Below are 17,143 nucleotides of genomic sequence, written 5' to 3'. Positions count from 1 at the left end.
GTTGCCACTTCAGACCCACAGAATGGCCTATTGCTCATTCAGTACCCAGCTCAGGCTCCCATACTATGAGAACCAGAGCGGAGGGCAGTTGATTTCCTTAGAATAATTCACTGTCTTTTCTGTGATTGTGTCCAAATAGTGAACACGACTCACAACATCCTGACTCCCACCAAAACACTCCTGCTTTTGATTAAGATCTGCTGTCTTTGTATCAAACCAACATTGGTTTATAAAAAGACATCTTTTTAAACTTTTTGTTGCTGAAACACATTCCCACCTATTCCACCCACCTCTTGCAAAAAAGATATTTCCAAAACAGCTTTTGCAAAACCCAAAGTCTTTATCGGGTTAGATTTTGCTGGAAGGCAAATGTGGAAAGTAACGATTCTCTTCAAACTGCAGCTTCTAAATCAAGGCTTTATGTTTTATTGGAAGTTGAGAAGTGCAATAGTTAAATATGCTGATGTCTTACAATTTTCCTCCCCGCCTCCCAAGAACATGCACAGGAACATATGCATACTACTATACAGATCATATGCAAAAAAAGAGAAAGAGAGAGAAGACATAGTGAGAAAATTGTTTTTCAACTTTGCTCTCACAGATGGATCACAGATGCATGAAACTGAATTACAGTGAACAGAATTTAACTTCAAGGTATTCAGCTCCAAGGCAATATTTCGAACTTACATAAACAGCCTCAATCAGCTGATTTCTGAAGAGCTGTGTAGGTGCAAATCTTACTTAAGTGGCATCAAAAATAAAATTAAAAAAAGAAACCTATCCAAACTTGTTCAGCTCATCCTTTAAATTCACTCTGTACAACTTAATGAGTAGTTACAGTTCCTATTTTACAAAGTAATTACACTAAATACACAAATATACATTAAGCAAATAAACCTTCATTTTTATGATCCTATGTCACAGCAACATGTCACCTACCTGCTCTCTTCCTAGAAACACATTTTTGCACCTGTCCCTGGCAACAGAAAGCAATGAGTGCCTGCCGGCACTGTAAGGTTGCAGGCATTGAAAGCCAACATTTACGTCCCGCCATCTCTCCCCAAGGTCCCTTTTTCATCAGTCCTTTGGCTTTGGCTTCTTGGTGGGATGCTGGAGGAACGGGGTCTTCATCCCCGCCGTCCCAGCCGATTTCTTCATACTTCCATGCTTAATAGCACTTGCATTCGCCATGGCACTATGTGGAAGAAAGATCTTGAATGGGTTGGGAGCTTCAGGCACACCGATCCATGTATCTTAGCAGCCAGCCACCTGCCCAAGCCGCTCAAGTCCCCACTGTATTCATGCTGAACGCTTGTGAGACACCCCCGCCCCGCAACTTAAAAAATATCAAACAGAAATCGCAACTCCCTCATTTCTGACGAGTAGCTTAATACTGGGAAAAGAAATCACTTGGTGACCTATGTATGCAGGGCACATAAGAGTCTTCATGACTGGGTGGCAGCATGCAGTGTGTAGTGGGCTGCGGTGGATTCCTGGGCAAGTCCTGCCTCTCTGCAGAGTCCAGAGCTCTTCTTGCCACGGTGTTGGAGGGCACTACGCAGAAGGTCCTGAGCCCTGTGGTGCCGGCTGGGGAGGCTGCTGAGCTGCTGCTGTCGTCCCTTGCGGCTGTGAGGAGGCGGCAGGCGAAGGACTCGTCTGCAACTGCGCCTGGAACTGCGCCAGCTGCTCGGGACTGGCCAGTGTTTTCAGGAGGTTGTTTTCCTGCTCTAGTTGGTTGTTCTTCTCAATTAACTCTTTGATCTGCTCTTTGAGAACTTCCACTTCCTCTCTTACAGCATACATCAAATGGCTCTTTACCAGATCCTGGGGGGAGTTGGGGAGGAAGAAAGGGGGGGAAAAATCTGTCAGGAGCAGAATCCAGAATCAAAATGGCAGCGGCAAACAAATCCAGACATGATTTCAACTGTGATATCTGGCTCTTGCAGGGAAAGGTTGGCCTGTTACAGACGGCCAAAATAAAGCTGCTTCGGGTCTCTTTGGAGGTATGCTGTTTAAATGATGCATGCATCCTAAGCATCCGGAAGCTGCACCAAAGCTGCACTCCAGTGCTTAGGAATGGAGTGTGGCTTTGGCGCGACCTCCGGACTCTTAGGACGCGTGCATCATTTAAATAGCATGCCTCCAAAGAGACCCCAAGCAGCTTTATTTTGGCAGTCTGTAACAGGCCGTTGTTTCCTATCAAAGACCAATGGCTTCTACTGCATTTTGCTTTCGACTTTCTATGTTTCATTTCAGGAGTGCAAAATCAGCAGCCATGTAGATGCTGCTGCACTGCAGTCTCCAGCACTTGTCACCTATGCTGGGTAAGGCTGCCGAGATGTGCAGTACCACAATGTAAGGAGGGACTCATGGTTCTCCTTTAACTTTGTCTAAGTACTGCCTGAATAGCACTGTCTATTAACCAAAATATTAGCACTGCATGCCAGAATACACAAATATCCCCCCCCACACACACACTTTGATTTGTTTACCCTCATCTGCTCTGCTGAGTTTCCCACTAGATGACCAGGACGGACAGACACACTGTGTGTCCAGGGATGTAGCCAGGATTTTGGGAAGGGCAAACTAAGTGCCACCATTATAATGGGGCTTGGGTGCACCATTCATTTTTCTAATGGAAGGGGGGGGGTCCGGACCCCAAGAACCCTCCCCCCGGCTATGTCCCTGGTGTGTTCCCCATTCTGCAACCATTGTAAAGAATATTCTTGCGCTCTTAGTGTGCCCAGTTCTAGAGGACAGGTGACTTAGGCCAGGACCCAACTATGGCCAAACCTTGGGGGAGACAACCCAGCTGTGGGAATTGGGTCACCTCAGTCATAGAATCATAGGGTCGATTCTATCAAGAGGCCACCCAATTCAACCCCATTCTGCCGTGCAGGAACTCACACTCAAATCTAGCCTCTCTTTTAAACACCTGCCAAGAAAGAGACTCCGCTGTCAAATCCCTTGTGAAATTATCTGTGGCTCAGTGCTGGGGAACCCTGGAGGCTGTAGTGTTCGTGAGGCATTTATAGCCTTCTTCTCTGCGGGAGCGCCCTGGTGCCACAATAAACTACAGCTCCCAGTATTCCCAAGACCTGACCATACAAAAGGGAGCTGGCACTGAGTTTCCTTCAGCACACAAAGGGAGCCAAAGGGGGAGAAGAACAACCTCCAAAGCCCATAAGACACTGATGCTTTTTTTGCAGGGGCCGACCACATGCAAAAAGCAAAGAGAGCACTGCTTGGGAGAAGAAGGGGAAGTAGAAGGCGCTGCAGCATTGCTTGCTCCTCGCCTCTTCCAAGCCTTCTTAAAGGGCAAGGCCTCTGCCGCAGTTGTCGCCCCCCCCCCCGCTCCAGAGCGCGCTGACGTCAGAGCGACCAGCCCAGCTCCGGCCAATCAGCGTCGGCGCTATTTATAGCCGGGAGATATAGTGTGGAGTTTGCCTAGCAACAGAGGAGAAGGAAGGAGGGAGGGAAGGAGGAGGAGAGGATCCCGTGCGAAGGGCTCCCGCAGCAACAAAAGCGCCAGCGGAAGCGGAGGAGGAGGAGGAGGAGGAGGAGAAGGGGACTGTTTTCCTCTCTCTCTCTCAGGCCCCAGAAGCAGGAGCAGAGAGAGAGGGCCCTGGAATCACGTCTGAGGGGGAGAAGGAGAGGAGGAGGACTCCCCTCATACAAAACAAAATGGAGGAGGAGGAGGAGGAGGAGGAGGAGGAAGGGAGCCCCCTGCTTCCTCCCAAAAGGCACCCAAAGGATAACACATAACAACAACAACAATAACATCAAAAATAATAACATTATTATTCTCCTTCTCTCCGAGTTAAATAACAATACAACCATAATAATAACAATACAACGATTATTATTTTGTCTCTGACATATAATAATACAAATAATAATAATAATAATACAACGATGATAAATATTATTTTATTCTCCTGGTCTCTGAGGAGATAAATAAATAATATGACCATCATCATCATAATAATAAATAATTACTACTACTACTATTATTTTATTCTTGTCTGAGGAGATTAATAATAATAAGCAACAATAATACTAATAAAATATAATAAGAAAAACAAAGATTATTGTTTTATTTGCCTTGTCTGAGACAAACAAATAAATAATACAAGGATAATTAAAATGAAGTAAAAATAAAACGATGGTAATAATAATAATAATAATAATAATAATTTTATTCTCCTTGTCTCTAAGGAGATAAATAAATAAATATAATAATGATGATGATGATGATAATAAAATAATAAAACAACAATGAATATTTTATTCTCCTCGTCTCTGAGGAGATAATAAAATATAATAATAAAAATAATAAAACGATTATTACTTTTATCCTCCTTGTCTTTGAGGAGATAAATAAATAAATAATAATAATACAAAGATAAACATAAAATAATAAAGCAACGATAATAATTATTTTATTCTCCTTGTCTCTGATAAATAAAAATAAAATATAATAATATAAATAATAAAACTATTATTATTATTATTTTATTCTCCTTGTCTCTGAGATAAATAATAATAAAATACAATAATATAAGTAATAAAACGATAATAATTATTTCATTCTCCTTGTCTCTGAATAAATAAATAAATAATAAGAAGATAATAAAATAATAATAAATCAAAGATAATAATAATAATAATTAAAATAATATAAAAAATAAAAACAAAATAATATTACAAAGACGACGACGATAATAATAATAGTAATAATAATAGTAATAATAATAATAATGGTGATGTCATCCTCCTTGTCTCAGAGGAGAGACCTCTCCTGCCCTAAATCCCAATGGATGAAGGACCCCGACCCCCCCAATAAATCAATGAGTAACGTACCATGGCTTGCTCGATCTTGTTGTCTATGGCGACGACGCTGGCGCCGGAGGAGCTGCAAGAGAGAGAAGCGGGGAAGGCGTTATATTGGAGCAGGAAGAAGAAGCAAGGCTGGCTCTCTTTGCCCATAAGAGACTTGGAGGAGACCCCTCGGGAGAGGGAGGGGGTCAGAAGAGGGCTCCCTCCTCCTCCTCCTCCATTTACCTACTGTCGAGCCTGAGGGCAGCGCTGTCGGTGCCCAGCAGCGAGGAGAGGAAGGAGATGGAGAAGTGCCTGAGCTGGTAGACGCCGAGATCCATTGCCCTCGGCCTCCCACACCTACATCGGGCGAGCATAAGAGGGAAGGCGGCTGGAAGGAGCAGGAGCACCCACAGGGACCAGGACCAGGACGAAGATACTGATGCTGCGGCCGCCTCTGCGCAAAACCAGACTGCCCTGCCGAGCCCAAGCGCCTCAGCAGCAGGGTTGCATAATGTATGCAAAAGAGGAACGGCGGGGATTGGTTGGCTGGGCGCTCGGGCACCGCCCCCGGACGCTTGCATCACCAGCTGGTGCTGGTGACGCAAGCGTCCGGGGGCGGGGCCCGAGCGCCCAGCCAACCAATCCCCGCCCACCTTTTCCCACATCTGTATCCCACAGCGCCGCCTAACGGCCGACAATGCCACGCTCCTCCTCCTGAACTACATTTCCCATGAGTCCCTCCGGCACCTGGCGAAAGGCGGGAGGCTCTGGGAGTTGGAGTCCCACCCATTTGGAGACTTCTCGGACTCAGGGCGACCTCCTGTTTCAAGACATTGTCCTGCTGCGTTTCATTCATTCTGTCCAAGCAGGGATTTCCGAGCTGTCCTCCATTTGCAGAAGCAGCAGCAGCAGCAGCTGCAGGACTAAGATCAATCTAGATTGACAGTCTCCAGATCCACGGATTCAACCATCCATATAATTCATTATATAATTAATAATAATAATAATAATAAATTAATATTACAGTGTATCATTAGGTGCATATATATATATACATACACACACACACACACACACATTTCCAAAAGCAAACCTTGATTTTTCCCATGTTATATAAGGAGCACTATTTTACTATGCCACTGCCATGGAGAGATTATCTATCTATCTTATAATTTCTGTATATCTATCTATCTATCTATCTATCTATCTATCTATCTATCTATCATATCTATCTATCTATCTATCTATCTATCTATCTTATAATTTCTGTAACTCTATCTATCTATCTATCTATCTATCTATATTATAATTTCTGTATATCTATCTATCTATTATAATATCTATCTATCTATCTATCTATCTATCTATCTATCTATCATTTATATTATTTCTGTATATCTATCTATCATAATATCTATCTATCTATCTATCTATCTATCTATCTATCTATCATAATATCTATCTATCTATCTATCTATCTATCTTATAATTTCTGTAACTCTATCTATCTATCTATCTATCTATATTATAATTTCTGTATATCTATCTATCTATTATAATATCTATCTATCTATCTATCTATCTATCTATCTATCATTTATATTATTTCTGTATATCTATCTATCATAATATCTATCTATCTATCTATCTATCTATCTATCTATCTATCTATCTTAATATCTATCTATCTATCTATCTATCTATCTATCTATCTATCATTTATATTATTTCTGTATATCTATCTATCATAATATCTATCTATCTATCTATCTATCTATCTATCTATCTATCTATCATAATATCTATCTATCTATCTATCTATCTATCTATCTATCTATCTATCTATGTATCTATCTAATCATAATTTCTGCATCTCTATCTATCTATCTATCTATTATAATATCTCTATCATCTATATTATTTCTGTATATCTATCTATTATAATATCTATCTATCTATATCATAATTTCTGCATATCTATCTATCTATCTATCTATCTATCTATCTATCTATCTATCTATCATTTATATTATTTCTGTATATCTATCTATCATAATATCTATCTATCTATCTATCTATCTATCTATCTATCTATCTATCTAATCATAATTTCTGCATCTCTATCTATCTATCTATCTATTATAATATCTCTATGATCTATATTATTTCTGTATATCTATCTATTATAATATCTATCTATCTATATCATAATTTCTGTATCTCTATCTATCTATCTATCTATCTATCTATCTATCTATCTATCTATCGTATACATTTCCAAAAGCAAACCTTGATTTTTGCTATGTTATATAAGGGACACTGTTTTACTATGCCACTGTATTTAGTAGGACTTCAGCATCCATGGATTTTGGTTTGAGCACTGGACTAGGACGCTGGGAGATGAGGGTTCGAATCCTGCCTTGGCCATGGAAACTTAGTGGGTGATCCTGGGCAAGACACACTCTCTCAGCCTCAGAGGATGGCCGTGGCAGACTCTCTCTGAATAAATCTTACCACGAAAACCCCATGATAGAGTCTCCTTGGGCTGGAAACACAACTTGAAGGCACACAACATACACACCTAAATCCCACCAGATACCAAGGGCCCACTATATATTGGTGTTTGTTTGGGGTTTTTTTTAAAGCTTTTATTTGGTCAGGTTGACCGGATGTCATAACTGCAAAGGAGGACAAGGCACCCCCCAAATGAAGAGCATTCAAGAAAAAATGTAGGACACTGCCAAAAAAATAAGAAGCTAGAAACACAAACAAATATAATCTCATGATCCTCAGTCCTGCTCAAAATGGAGGGCATTTTGGAATTCCACCTTGACAGAAGGGTGAAATGGAGGCCATGTCTGAGAAAAGGAGGACGCCTGTTCCCCCTGTGTTTGGTCATGTCATGTCTTGAATGTCCTACGTTTTGCCGTGTCTTGTCCTCCTTTGCAGTGAGGAGGACATCTAGTCCCCCTGGCCAAATCTTTCTTCAGGAGCTTCTCAGCACATGAAACTACTGCTGCAATGTTTACAACCCACCGGACCATCTCGAATTTCCTTCCCTGACCTGCCCAGCACCCTACAACTAACACGCCATGTGCTTGGAAGACCAGGTGCAGTTAAAGGCAACGATGACATTAAAGGTGCATTTGGGCAACATGGTGCCCAACGCCACCGCCGCCACTTCTACTGTGAAGGAGAACCCACAGAACTGTTTAATTTACTGATTACACAGCAACCTCTCACCTTCTCCCTGGCACCACAAGCTGGAAAGGAGGACCACCACATTACACACACAGCTAGTTGGTTCCTCAGACCATGCACAGAGACCGACAGAGTTTGGGACCAGACACTGCAGAGTGAATTCCAGGTCCTTCTCCAAACTACAGATCCCAGCATTCTTTTGGATGCAGCCATGACAGTTCGAAGTGGGATTAAAATACTGCAGATGTGCAGTGTTGATGCACATAGTGCTGACACTAGGGAACAGGCACTATGGGAGCAAGTCAAGGTAGAACTTGTGCTACCTTCCTCTCTCTTGCCTATCCCTTTGTGAAGTAGACAGGGCCAGCCACTGAGAGAGGGATCCCCTCATCTTGTCCTCCATCAAGTGGCTTGGTGGTGGGGACTGGCCTGTTAATAAACATAATCCTCCACACTACTCAGAGATATAGTAGCTCCTACTCCAAGGATGGGTAGCACCACATAAGGAAGAGAGCTTGTTTGGTTGTGGTGCCTCAATTAATTCCACAACTTTCTCCTCTTCTGGCTGTGGAGTTTGGGGCAAAATGGAGCAGCCTGGGACCTGATGCTACCAGCACCGCTAATGCTCTCATCACCATGGGCCCATCCCAGCAGCAGGGGATGCTATATAAAATGCTATATATGGTGCTATATATAATGCTGAGCTTAGGGGACCATGGTGGTGGCATCAGTGGCCCAGGGTACCTACCACCTCAACTCAAGCCCCAAGAGGAGGAGGAAGAGGCAGCCTCCATCATCCTGGCTGCTGCTGTACATCACAAACACGCTGCTAAGGAGTGAGCCACTGCCTTCTCCTCTTTGTCCTCCAAGCAGCCTAACCTAGCTTTCTCCAATTATGCCAAGCACTTTTGCCATAGAAAGGGCCACCTGAGCTGCTACTGCTAAACATTTTTCCCCACAACTACAACCCTTCCTTCTTCTTAGAATTATAGAGTTGGAAGAGACGACAAGGACCATCCAGTCCAACCCCATTCTGCCATGCAGGAACTCACAATCAAAGCATCCTCAACAGATGGCCATCCAGCCTCTGTTTGAAGACCTCTAAGGAAGGAGACTCCACTACACTTCGAGGGAGTGTGTTCCACTGTCGAACAGCCCTCACTGTCAGGAAGTTCCTCTTAATGCTGAGCTGGAATCTCTTTTCCTGTAGCTTGCATCCATTGTTCTGTGTTCTAGACTCTGGAGCAGCAGCAAACAAGCCTACTCCATGTTGCTCCATCTTTTAAATTAAAGCTTGGAACAAGGAGGGGAAAATCAGAACGTTTAAAAACCAGGTGAAAAATTTCTTAAGATAGTCCTGCTAAAACCACTGTGCCCACAAGAATCTGGCCACTACCACAATGGCAAGAGTGACCCTTAAAATATATTCCCTGGGATTATGCCAACACACAACGCTTGATCTTTGGTCCCAACCAGTCTTCCTCAACCAGGCGCCTTCCAGATGTGTTAGGTTTTTAAATATATAAACATGACAAAGGAGGGGGGGTTTATATGGGATTTATTTAGTTTGTTTTAAAATCTTGTATGTTTTGTGTTAATTTTAATACTGTTTTATCTAGATGATTTAAGTTGTTTTTAAATTTTTATTGTAAAGCCTTTTAAAATGTTTTTTTCTTGTGAGCCGGCTTGGGTCCATTTCTGGAAGAAAGGCGTCACAGAAATGAAATAAAATAGGTTACAATGCTCATGATCTCCAGGCAGAATGTTTTGCTATCTGGAAATGAAAGGTGTTGTATGTTGAGGTTGCACGTGTATGGAAGGCACCAGGTTTGGGAAAAGCTGCTACAGGCAAAGAATGTTAAGCAAGAGCACAAAGGAGAGAAATGCCTATTTATATGGAATATAGCAACAAGCAATCTACCTGTTTATATGCTGTACATCTATTGCACAATTAAAGAGCAAATCAGTGGGCTAGCCAAGCTACACAAGTCTCATTTAATACTTTCATACATCTCTTTCTATCTCTAAATTCAGCATTTTGGGCTAGCCTTTCCTCAGCTCAAGATGAAGATTTGGAGGGTGGAGACAGAGACTCCTGACTTCTGACTTTCCCCATAATCTACAAGATAAGACTAGAGAGCCTTTCTTAGAATTAGCACCAAGATAATTTTTCTTCTTGCTGTAAATTCCTTCTTAGTCACCCACATCAGCATACAAGCCTAGGATCTTTTTAGCTGCCACAGTTTCCCATTACAAACTTACACTATCCACAAATTCAGCACCATGGTGTACAAAGATAGAATGTATGGAGTTGGAAGAGACCACAAAGACCATCCAGTCCAGATGCATGGGATCACAGTCATACCTCTTCATTTCAGCCTAGGAAATGAAGTCAATCCTATACTTGATGAATTTTTAGAGTGATTCAACCAAAAAGCAGTTCAAAAGGGAAAACAAGAATAAATGGCAGAACGAATGTGACCTTTCAAGAGCTCCCTTTCTATGGCCTGTTACAGACTGCCAAAATAAAGCTGCTTCGGGTCTCTTTGGAGATATGCTATTTAAATGATGTATGCCTCCTAAGAATCCGGAAGCTGCACCAAAGCTGCCCTCCAGTGCTTAGGAATGGAGTGTGGCTTTGGTGCAACCTGCAGACTCTTAGGACCCATGCATCATTTAAACAGCATACCTCCAAAGAGACCCCAAGCAGCTTTATTTTGGCAGTCTGTAACAGGCCCAAATTTCCTATAACAACAATTTTAGCCTTTATTTCAGGCCTGTTAAGATAAAGGATGGGGGAGGGATCTTAATAACATATATACAATAAATTGTATCAATTAGGGGATGCTCCTGCCTTTTAAAATATTTGCTTAGAATTACTATCACAATTGCGAAAAGAAAAGTGTAAGACAGTATTTAGGGCGGAAGAAGTTCCTGCTCCTTAAAAAACATTAATACCACCCAATACTACTTATATTTGATAGGTTCAGTATTTGCTTTAGTATGTGAAATCAAGTCACAGTGGCCTAAATCCAACTGTAAGTCTCAAACAGAGCAAAACCACTGAATCAATAGGTTTTTTGTGGGTTTTTCAAGGTATGTGGCCATGTTCTAGAAGAGAAGAAACTCTTCTAGAACATGGCCACATAACCTGAAAAACCTACAAAAAACTATGGATGCTGGCCATGAAAGCCTTCAACTTCACTCAATAGGTTTTGATCAACAAATGTAGATCAACAGTTATGAAAATTCATTGGGTTTCTCCTAGTTAGCATTAACAATTGGGTTCAGCAGAAAAAGGCAACAATTTTCACACTTGGCTCCCGCAAGGCAAACTGTCAATCTCTGGCTTGCCTGATTATTGTTAGAGATGCACACTGTTAGAAATCTTAATCTTGAGCTGAGCAAGTATCTCTAATAAAAGTATTATGGATATACTTACAAGCAAAGTCATAAGCAAACTCTACAGGGTTCAACTGGACTTACCCTCATGCAGGAATGTGTGACAGAACTCATTTATTATTCTGACTGAACATAACTTGATTTCAGCTTAGAAAAGCATAATTATTTGGGAATAAGTCCCATTAAATTTAGTAGGGCTATGAGCAGATTGATAGGCAATCAAAGCATTAATGTTGAGACTTATAAAATTCATTAGCGGTTATTGCACAGTGGGCTGGGAATCTCTATCCAAGTCACAGAACCTACAGCTGGGGTCCTTGTCTGTTCAACAGTGATGGCAAGAGAAAAAGGGGGGGGGGGAATCCAAGGAGTCCCCAGAAGTGGAGACGGAGGTGGAAAGGAGGAAGAGGAGGAAAAAGAAGAGGATGTACAAGAACAAAAAGAACAAGAAGATGATGATGACAATGACCACCTAGGAGATACCTTTTTCTGGTCGTTTCCTGTTGCTAAAAAAAGAGGCCACCAAAACATGGTGAAAATGTCCCCATGGTAGTCCCTACATAGCTTCGGGGACTGTTTTCTTTTAATTTTTACAAGGGGTGTGGAGGGGGCACATGGACCTCCAAGGGCTCCTGGGTCCCTAATGTGGCCCTCTAACTTCCCATAATTGTCCACTTCTGCTGTAGCCCATTTTGAATAATCAGTTAGTAAAACTGTTCTTGAAATCTTTACCATTTAACCTGTGTAATCCTAAATACATACACTCTAAAGTAAGGAGCCATTGTTTTCAAGGTATTTACAGTAAGGCAAGCACACAGTGGTTTACAGCCTAAAAAGCCTATATTGCTAAGATTCAAGTTTAAAAAATTAAAACAACTGAAAGGAGGCATATGGCGGTAAGAGAAAGCAAACAGATAACATCTTCAACATTGGGAGATGGTGAGGGATTGGCCATACTTTGTTACAATTCACTTGTCAAAGAAACTTGCCTTTTGGGTAGAAACTGGATATTTCAGAATAGCGTGGAAAAGGAGGGGAAATAGCCTGAAACATCACCTGGCTGGCAAAATGTTATATGGATTGTTTTTTTAAAATAAGTATATACAGCAAGAAATACCAATATTTCCCTTATTCTGAAGACTTCTAACTTACAAAACAGTTTTAACAATCTTTCTAAAGACTGGGAGAGAAGGAGATAAATGACTCTCCCAAGGGATGAATGTGAAATTGAAGCCACAATTGGAAGAATCTGTTCCATGGAGTCACAAAGTGGACCTTAGACAGGGACGGTTGGCCTGTTACAGACTGCCAAAATAAAGCTGCTTCGGGTCTCTTTGGAGGTATGCTATTTAAATGATGCCTGGGTCCTAAGAGTCCGGAGGTCGCGCCAAAGCCACAGTCCATTCCTAAGCACTGGAGTGCAGCTTTGGTGCAGCTTCTGGATTCTTAGGATGCATGCGTCATTTAAACAGCATACCTCCAAAGAGACCCGAAGCAGCTTTATTTTGGCAGTCTGTAACAGGCCTTAGACATCACCAAGGTAGAGGGGGAGGAGAACTGCATGAGATCTGGGAGTACTGTTGGGTACCCCTGGTGCAAACCACATAGGGTTTTCAATATAACAAACCAGTGCTTTATTCATCCACATTTTAGGTCACAGTTGTTACAAAGCAGTTTCTATTATTGTTACTATTACTATTATTAAAAAGATAAAATACTATTAAAACTAAACTATTAAAATTAAACCAACACAGATGTGCTAGTTAAAAATAAAACAAGCTCAAAAACACACCAAGAACCAACACAGATTAATTAGCAAGTACAGTACTGTAAACCAACAGCTTGGGAGCAGCCTTCTCAACCATACAGTTTCCAAGCAACCTGCAAAGGCAGTCCAAAGCAGTATGTTGTCATAGCCTAACCTTTATGTATCCATGATCGCTGGATGGTGGCAAGATGAGCCTTGCCCTGATCTGTTCACAATATATTCTAACTTATAAAATAGAACACCCCCCCCCCACACACACACACACCTTCATATGCCATTTTCTGAGGTATGGCTTTTTAATCACCCATCACTTCATTTATAATGCATATACAGTACATAGTTAGAGGTTTTTTGGCTCTCATGGTCAAACAACTCTAATTTACCTTCCTGCTTTCTCTGAAAACTGCAATAGTTTTCTTTAAACAAAATACTCCAACTTCCATAATGTATAACATATGATTATATAATACTTGCCTATTGCTGAAGACAGAATCAGGAAACCAAACTATTTATGATACGCACCTGGAAATCATCAAGTACAACTTTAAAAGTATATGAATTTAGAAAAGTCTGGATTTTTAGACCTTCAGAGTCTATTTGCATTTTACAAGGCAGATGTGTTTCCAGGGTTATATATAGTAAGAGTGATAGGAAAATGAATAATACAAAATGTATCTGCAGTAGTACAGTCCAAAGCTAGGTGGACAAACCTCTGTGGGAATTATTCACACGTGATAATGCCTTAAGACTTATCACATGCAATTCACAAAATAAAATAATTACATACTGTTTTCCCATGCTGAAAGCAAGTGTGGAGAATACTTAACATTCTTAAAATGCAGTATGTTCACAGGCCTCTACTTTCCTTTGCTACAGGTACATAAGAGCAATGGTATCTCATTAGCATTTCCTAATGGTAAAGGATAGCTTGCATACCAACTGCTGGTATGAGAACAAGAATAAAGTATTTAACTAGGTGGTGGAGTTAATTAGTAAACCATTAGAAAATTTAGGTAGTCTGATTATGAGCATGCTTCTCATGGAACAAGACATAGGTAATAGCATTAAACCACCTGATTTTCTTTGCTGACAATAATAAAATGAATAAATAAAAAATAAGAAGCACTCCCAGAACCCTTTTTGCTGCCAATCATACGAATGTCATCCAGTATTGGCATTTGGTTTCTTATAACCTTGCCAAAAGTGGTTTGATCTTGTTCTAAAAAGAAGTACATAAGGTGAAATTGGTTTGTACAGCAGCATTTTTAAACCCCAAAGGAGCAGAGGAAAATGAAAACCACAATGAGGCAGAAGGCTGGAGAAAACAACAGCCAAATAAAATAAACCACAAATGTAGAATTTGCTAGGCGTGGTACATATTACACACACATATATCAGTGGGGAGGGCATACCTGATCCCCCTCTAAGGAAGGCATTTCAAAGGTAGGCCACCCCCACAGAAAGGATCCTTTCCTCAGCAGCACTCTTGCCTTACTTATGATGGTAGATGCAGCTAAACGTCTAAGATTCTGTCAGTATATTCAGGTGACAGATGCCACGCCTTAAAATATCTTGCGTCCCCAAAAATGTACGGCTTCATATGAAAGTGCAAGGCACTCTAAACTGTCCTTGGAATTGTACCAGTGGGCAATGGAGCAGGTCTAAAAAGTCAAGAACTGTTCCCAAAAGCTGGTCCTTGTTAATGGTCTGGTATCTGAGACAAACTATAGTTCTTAAGTATCCCGTAAAAGATAGTACCACAATACAAAATATTGCAGCTGTTATTAGGTAATGGATAGGTCCCCTCTGTTCAGCCTTGGCTGGGACACCAACCTGCTGATGAAAGATGCTTCTTCTGCTTAATCTGAAATCATCTCCAAATTGTGAACCTATTATTTTGGAAGATGCAATTCTCATGTAGAATTTCTTGACCACCAGACTTCTTGGGCAGTTAAACTATGTGTATGATTTTTCTGTCCTATCCAGATTCAGGGCTCAATCCAACTACACCTAACATGGACATATTAGGGCTAAATTTTTAGCTCTCCCAACGAAACCATTTATTAATGAGTGGCACCCCTACTTTGACAGTCCTGAGCAAATTATTCAGGGTCCATTTGAAAACAGATCACATTTTTGTCCACTGGTGTTGTTTTATGCAGCTTTGCAAAAATGCCTGTAAGCAGAATTCTATGAATTATTAAACTTTTTCATGTTCCTGAGGATTGTAAGAACCCATTACATAACTGGCAAGGGCGAACAAATAATGCTCTGCAGTCCTCGTGTGCAGTGAAGTATTTAAAAACAACACTTCCCTAGATTATACTTAGCTACATAAATTACCATTCAAAATAAGAACAAAAATTAAAGAAAATGAATAGTGGCAGAGAGAGAGAGAGAATATGTTTCCAGAGGCAGAAAGGAATCTAAACTCCCTTCTCAGTCTCTCTCTGCTTTCCTCCAACCAAATTCCAGGCAACAATGCTTGAGGGATCTTATCCCAATCTGATGCCTTTCAGATATGATGGGAGTTGTAGCTGAATAAACTCAAATGCACCCTGTTTGTCTGGCTTTGTAGATGCTGCTGCTGCACCTGATCTAAATGTGCTGCAGGAGGGGGAAAAACCCTACTTCTTAGAAGACCTATAAGAAACAAGAGAGGAGTGAGCAAAACATATACCACTTGGCTCAAAAGTGTTAACAACCTACAGTAGGGACTGTGGATGAGAAGCTCTTAACTCTCAGGAAGGAAGGATTTCCTAATGAAGTAACTTTTGACAAAATAGATTTGAAAGTGTGTCTACTGTATATGGAAGGGTATGCCAAAGAGAAATATAAGAACATTTATTTTTCTTTGAATGCAAAAAAATATTGTTATACAGGTTGTCTCCCTTCTCCAAAATGCTTGGGACCATAAGGGTTTGGGATTTTGAATTTTTTCAGATTTTGGACTATTTGAATCCACATATTATGAGATAACTTGGAGATGGGACCCAAGTCTAAACATGAACTTTATTTATGTTTCATAAATATGTTATACACATATCATAATGTAATTTTATACACAATATTTTTAATAATGTGCATGAAACCAAATTTGTGTACAATGAACTGTCAGAAAGCAAAGGTGTCACTATTTCAGCCAACCCTGTGGACAATTTGGAATTCTGGATAAGAAATATTCAATCTGTCCTGAATCCTTAATATGTCACAATATATCAGAACTAAAATAAACTTATGACAGCCAAGTCATCCCTCTGCTCTTTGTTCTAACTCCGCTTCAAGGTCTCATCTTTCGTCAGTAACACAGGTCTGCAAAACCGAGGGTCATAAAAACTTTTTTAAAAATGTAGATTTTATAGGATTTTATAGGAATTTGACATTTCAAATCCAAAAATGACCTCCGATTTGCTCCATCATGTACATTTTTTTCACAATTTGTTTTGATGTTTCATGTTGCAATATGTGACTAAATGAAATGGTCTTGGAAAGAACTATCCTGCTAGGAGCCAGAAAGGGGTTGAAGTCTTCTAGCAAGGTGTTTAAAACATTTTAATTAGCGGATATGAAATACAAAAATCCATTCAAAAGTACGAAAAGAAACTTCAGTGGAACATCAGCGTCCCCACTTAAACAAAGCTGAGTAACAACTGTATTGATAAAAATTTCAGATTTATGAAAGAACTACATGTTGCAAGCTTTCAAAGTCACACTGGCTTCTTCATCAGGCAAACAGGAGGGGAACAAATGAAGAAGTTAGCCATAGGCCTGCATTTTCTGTTTCTGGTCTTATTTCAGATGGTAGGGAGGACTAACATCTTCAATTTTTTTCCCTGTTTGCCTGATGAAGAAGCCAGTGTGACTTTAAAAGCTTGCAACATGTAGTTGTGCATTTTGGTTGTCCCAATAAAGGTATCATTGTTGGAATGTTATTGGATTTGCTACATGGCC

The 17,143-nt window shown here is 40.7% G+C and overlaps 1 protein-coding gene across 4 annotated transcripts in view; it reads right to left on the bottom strand.

Moving 5' to 3' along the window:
* Positions 1–403: 403 nt before the first annotated feature.
* Positions 404–17,143, bottom strand: part of TSC22D1 (TSC22 domain family member 1) — an 84,591-nt gene continuing 67,851 nt past the window's right edge. For 2 of the 4 annotated variants that reach the window (XM_089510993.1, XM_089510994.1), the window contains 2 exons: positions 4,864–4,915; positions 404–1,824 (listed from right to left, as the gene is read on the bottom strand). In XM_089510993.1, coding sequence (XP_089367119.1) covers positions 1,555–1,824; positions 4,864–4,915 — 322 coding nt within the window. In that variant the 3' untranslated portion in view covers positions 404–1,554. Of the gene's footprint in view, positions 1,825–4,863; positions 4,916–5,064; positions 5,275–17,143 lie in introns of those variants that run through there. The other 2 variants (XM_089510995.1, XR_016280122.1) reach the window with 2 other exon arrangements.

Source organism: Sceloporus occidentalis, unplaced genomic scaffold (genome assembly GCF_023333645.1).
Source record: "Sceloporus occidentalis isolate IW3139 unplaced genomic scaffold, rSceOcc1.0.p SCAF_2, whole genome shotgun sequence".
NCBI classification, from domain to species: Eukaryota; Metazoa; Chordata; class Lepidosauria; order Squamata; family Phrynosomatidae; genus Sceloporus; species Sceloporus occidentalis.
Note: the sequence above shows the minus strand (reverse complement) of the source record. Positions and strands in the feature narration are given on the sequence as shown.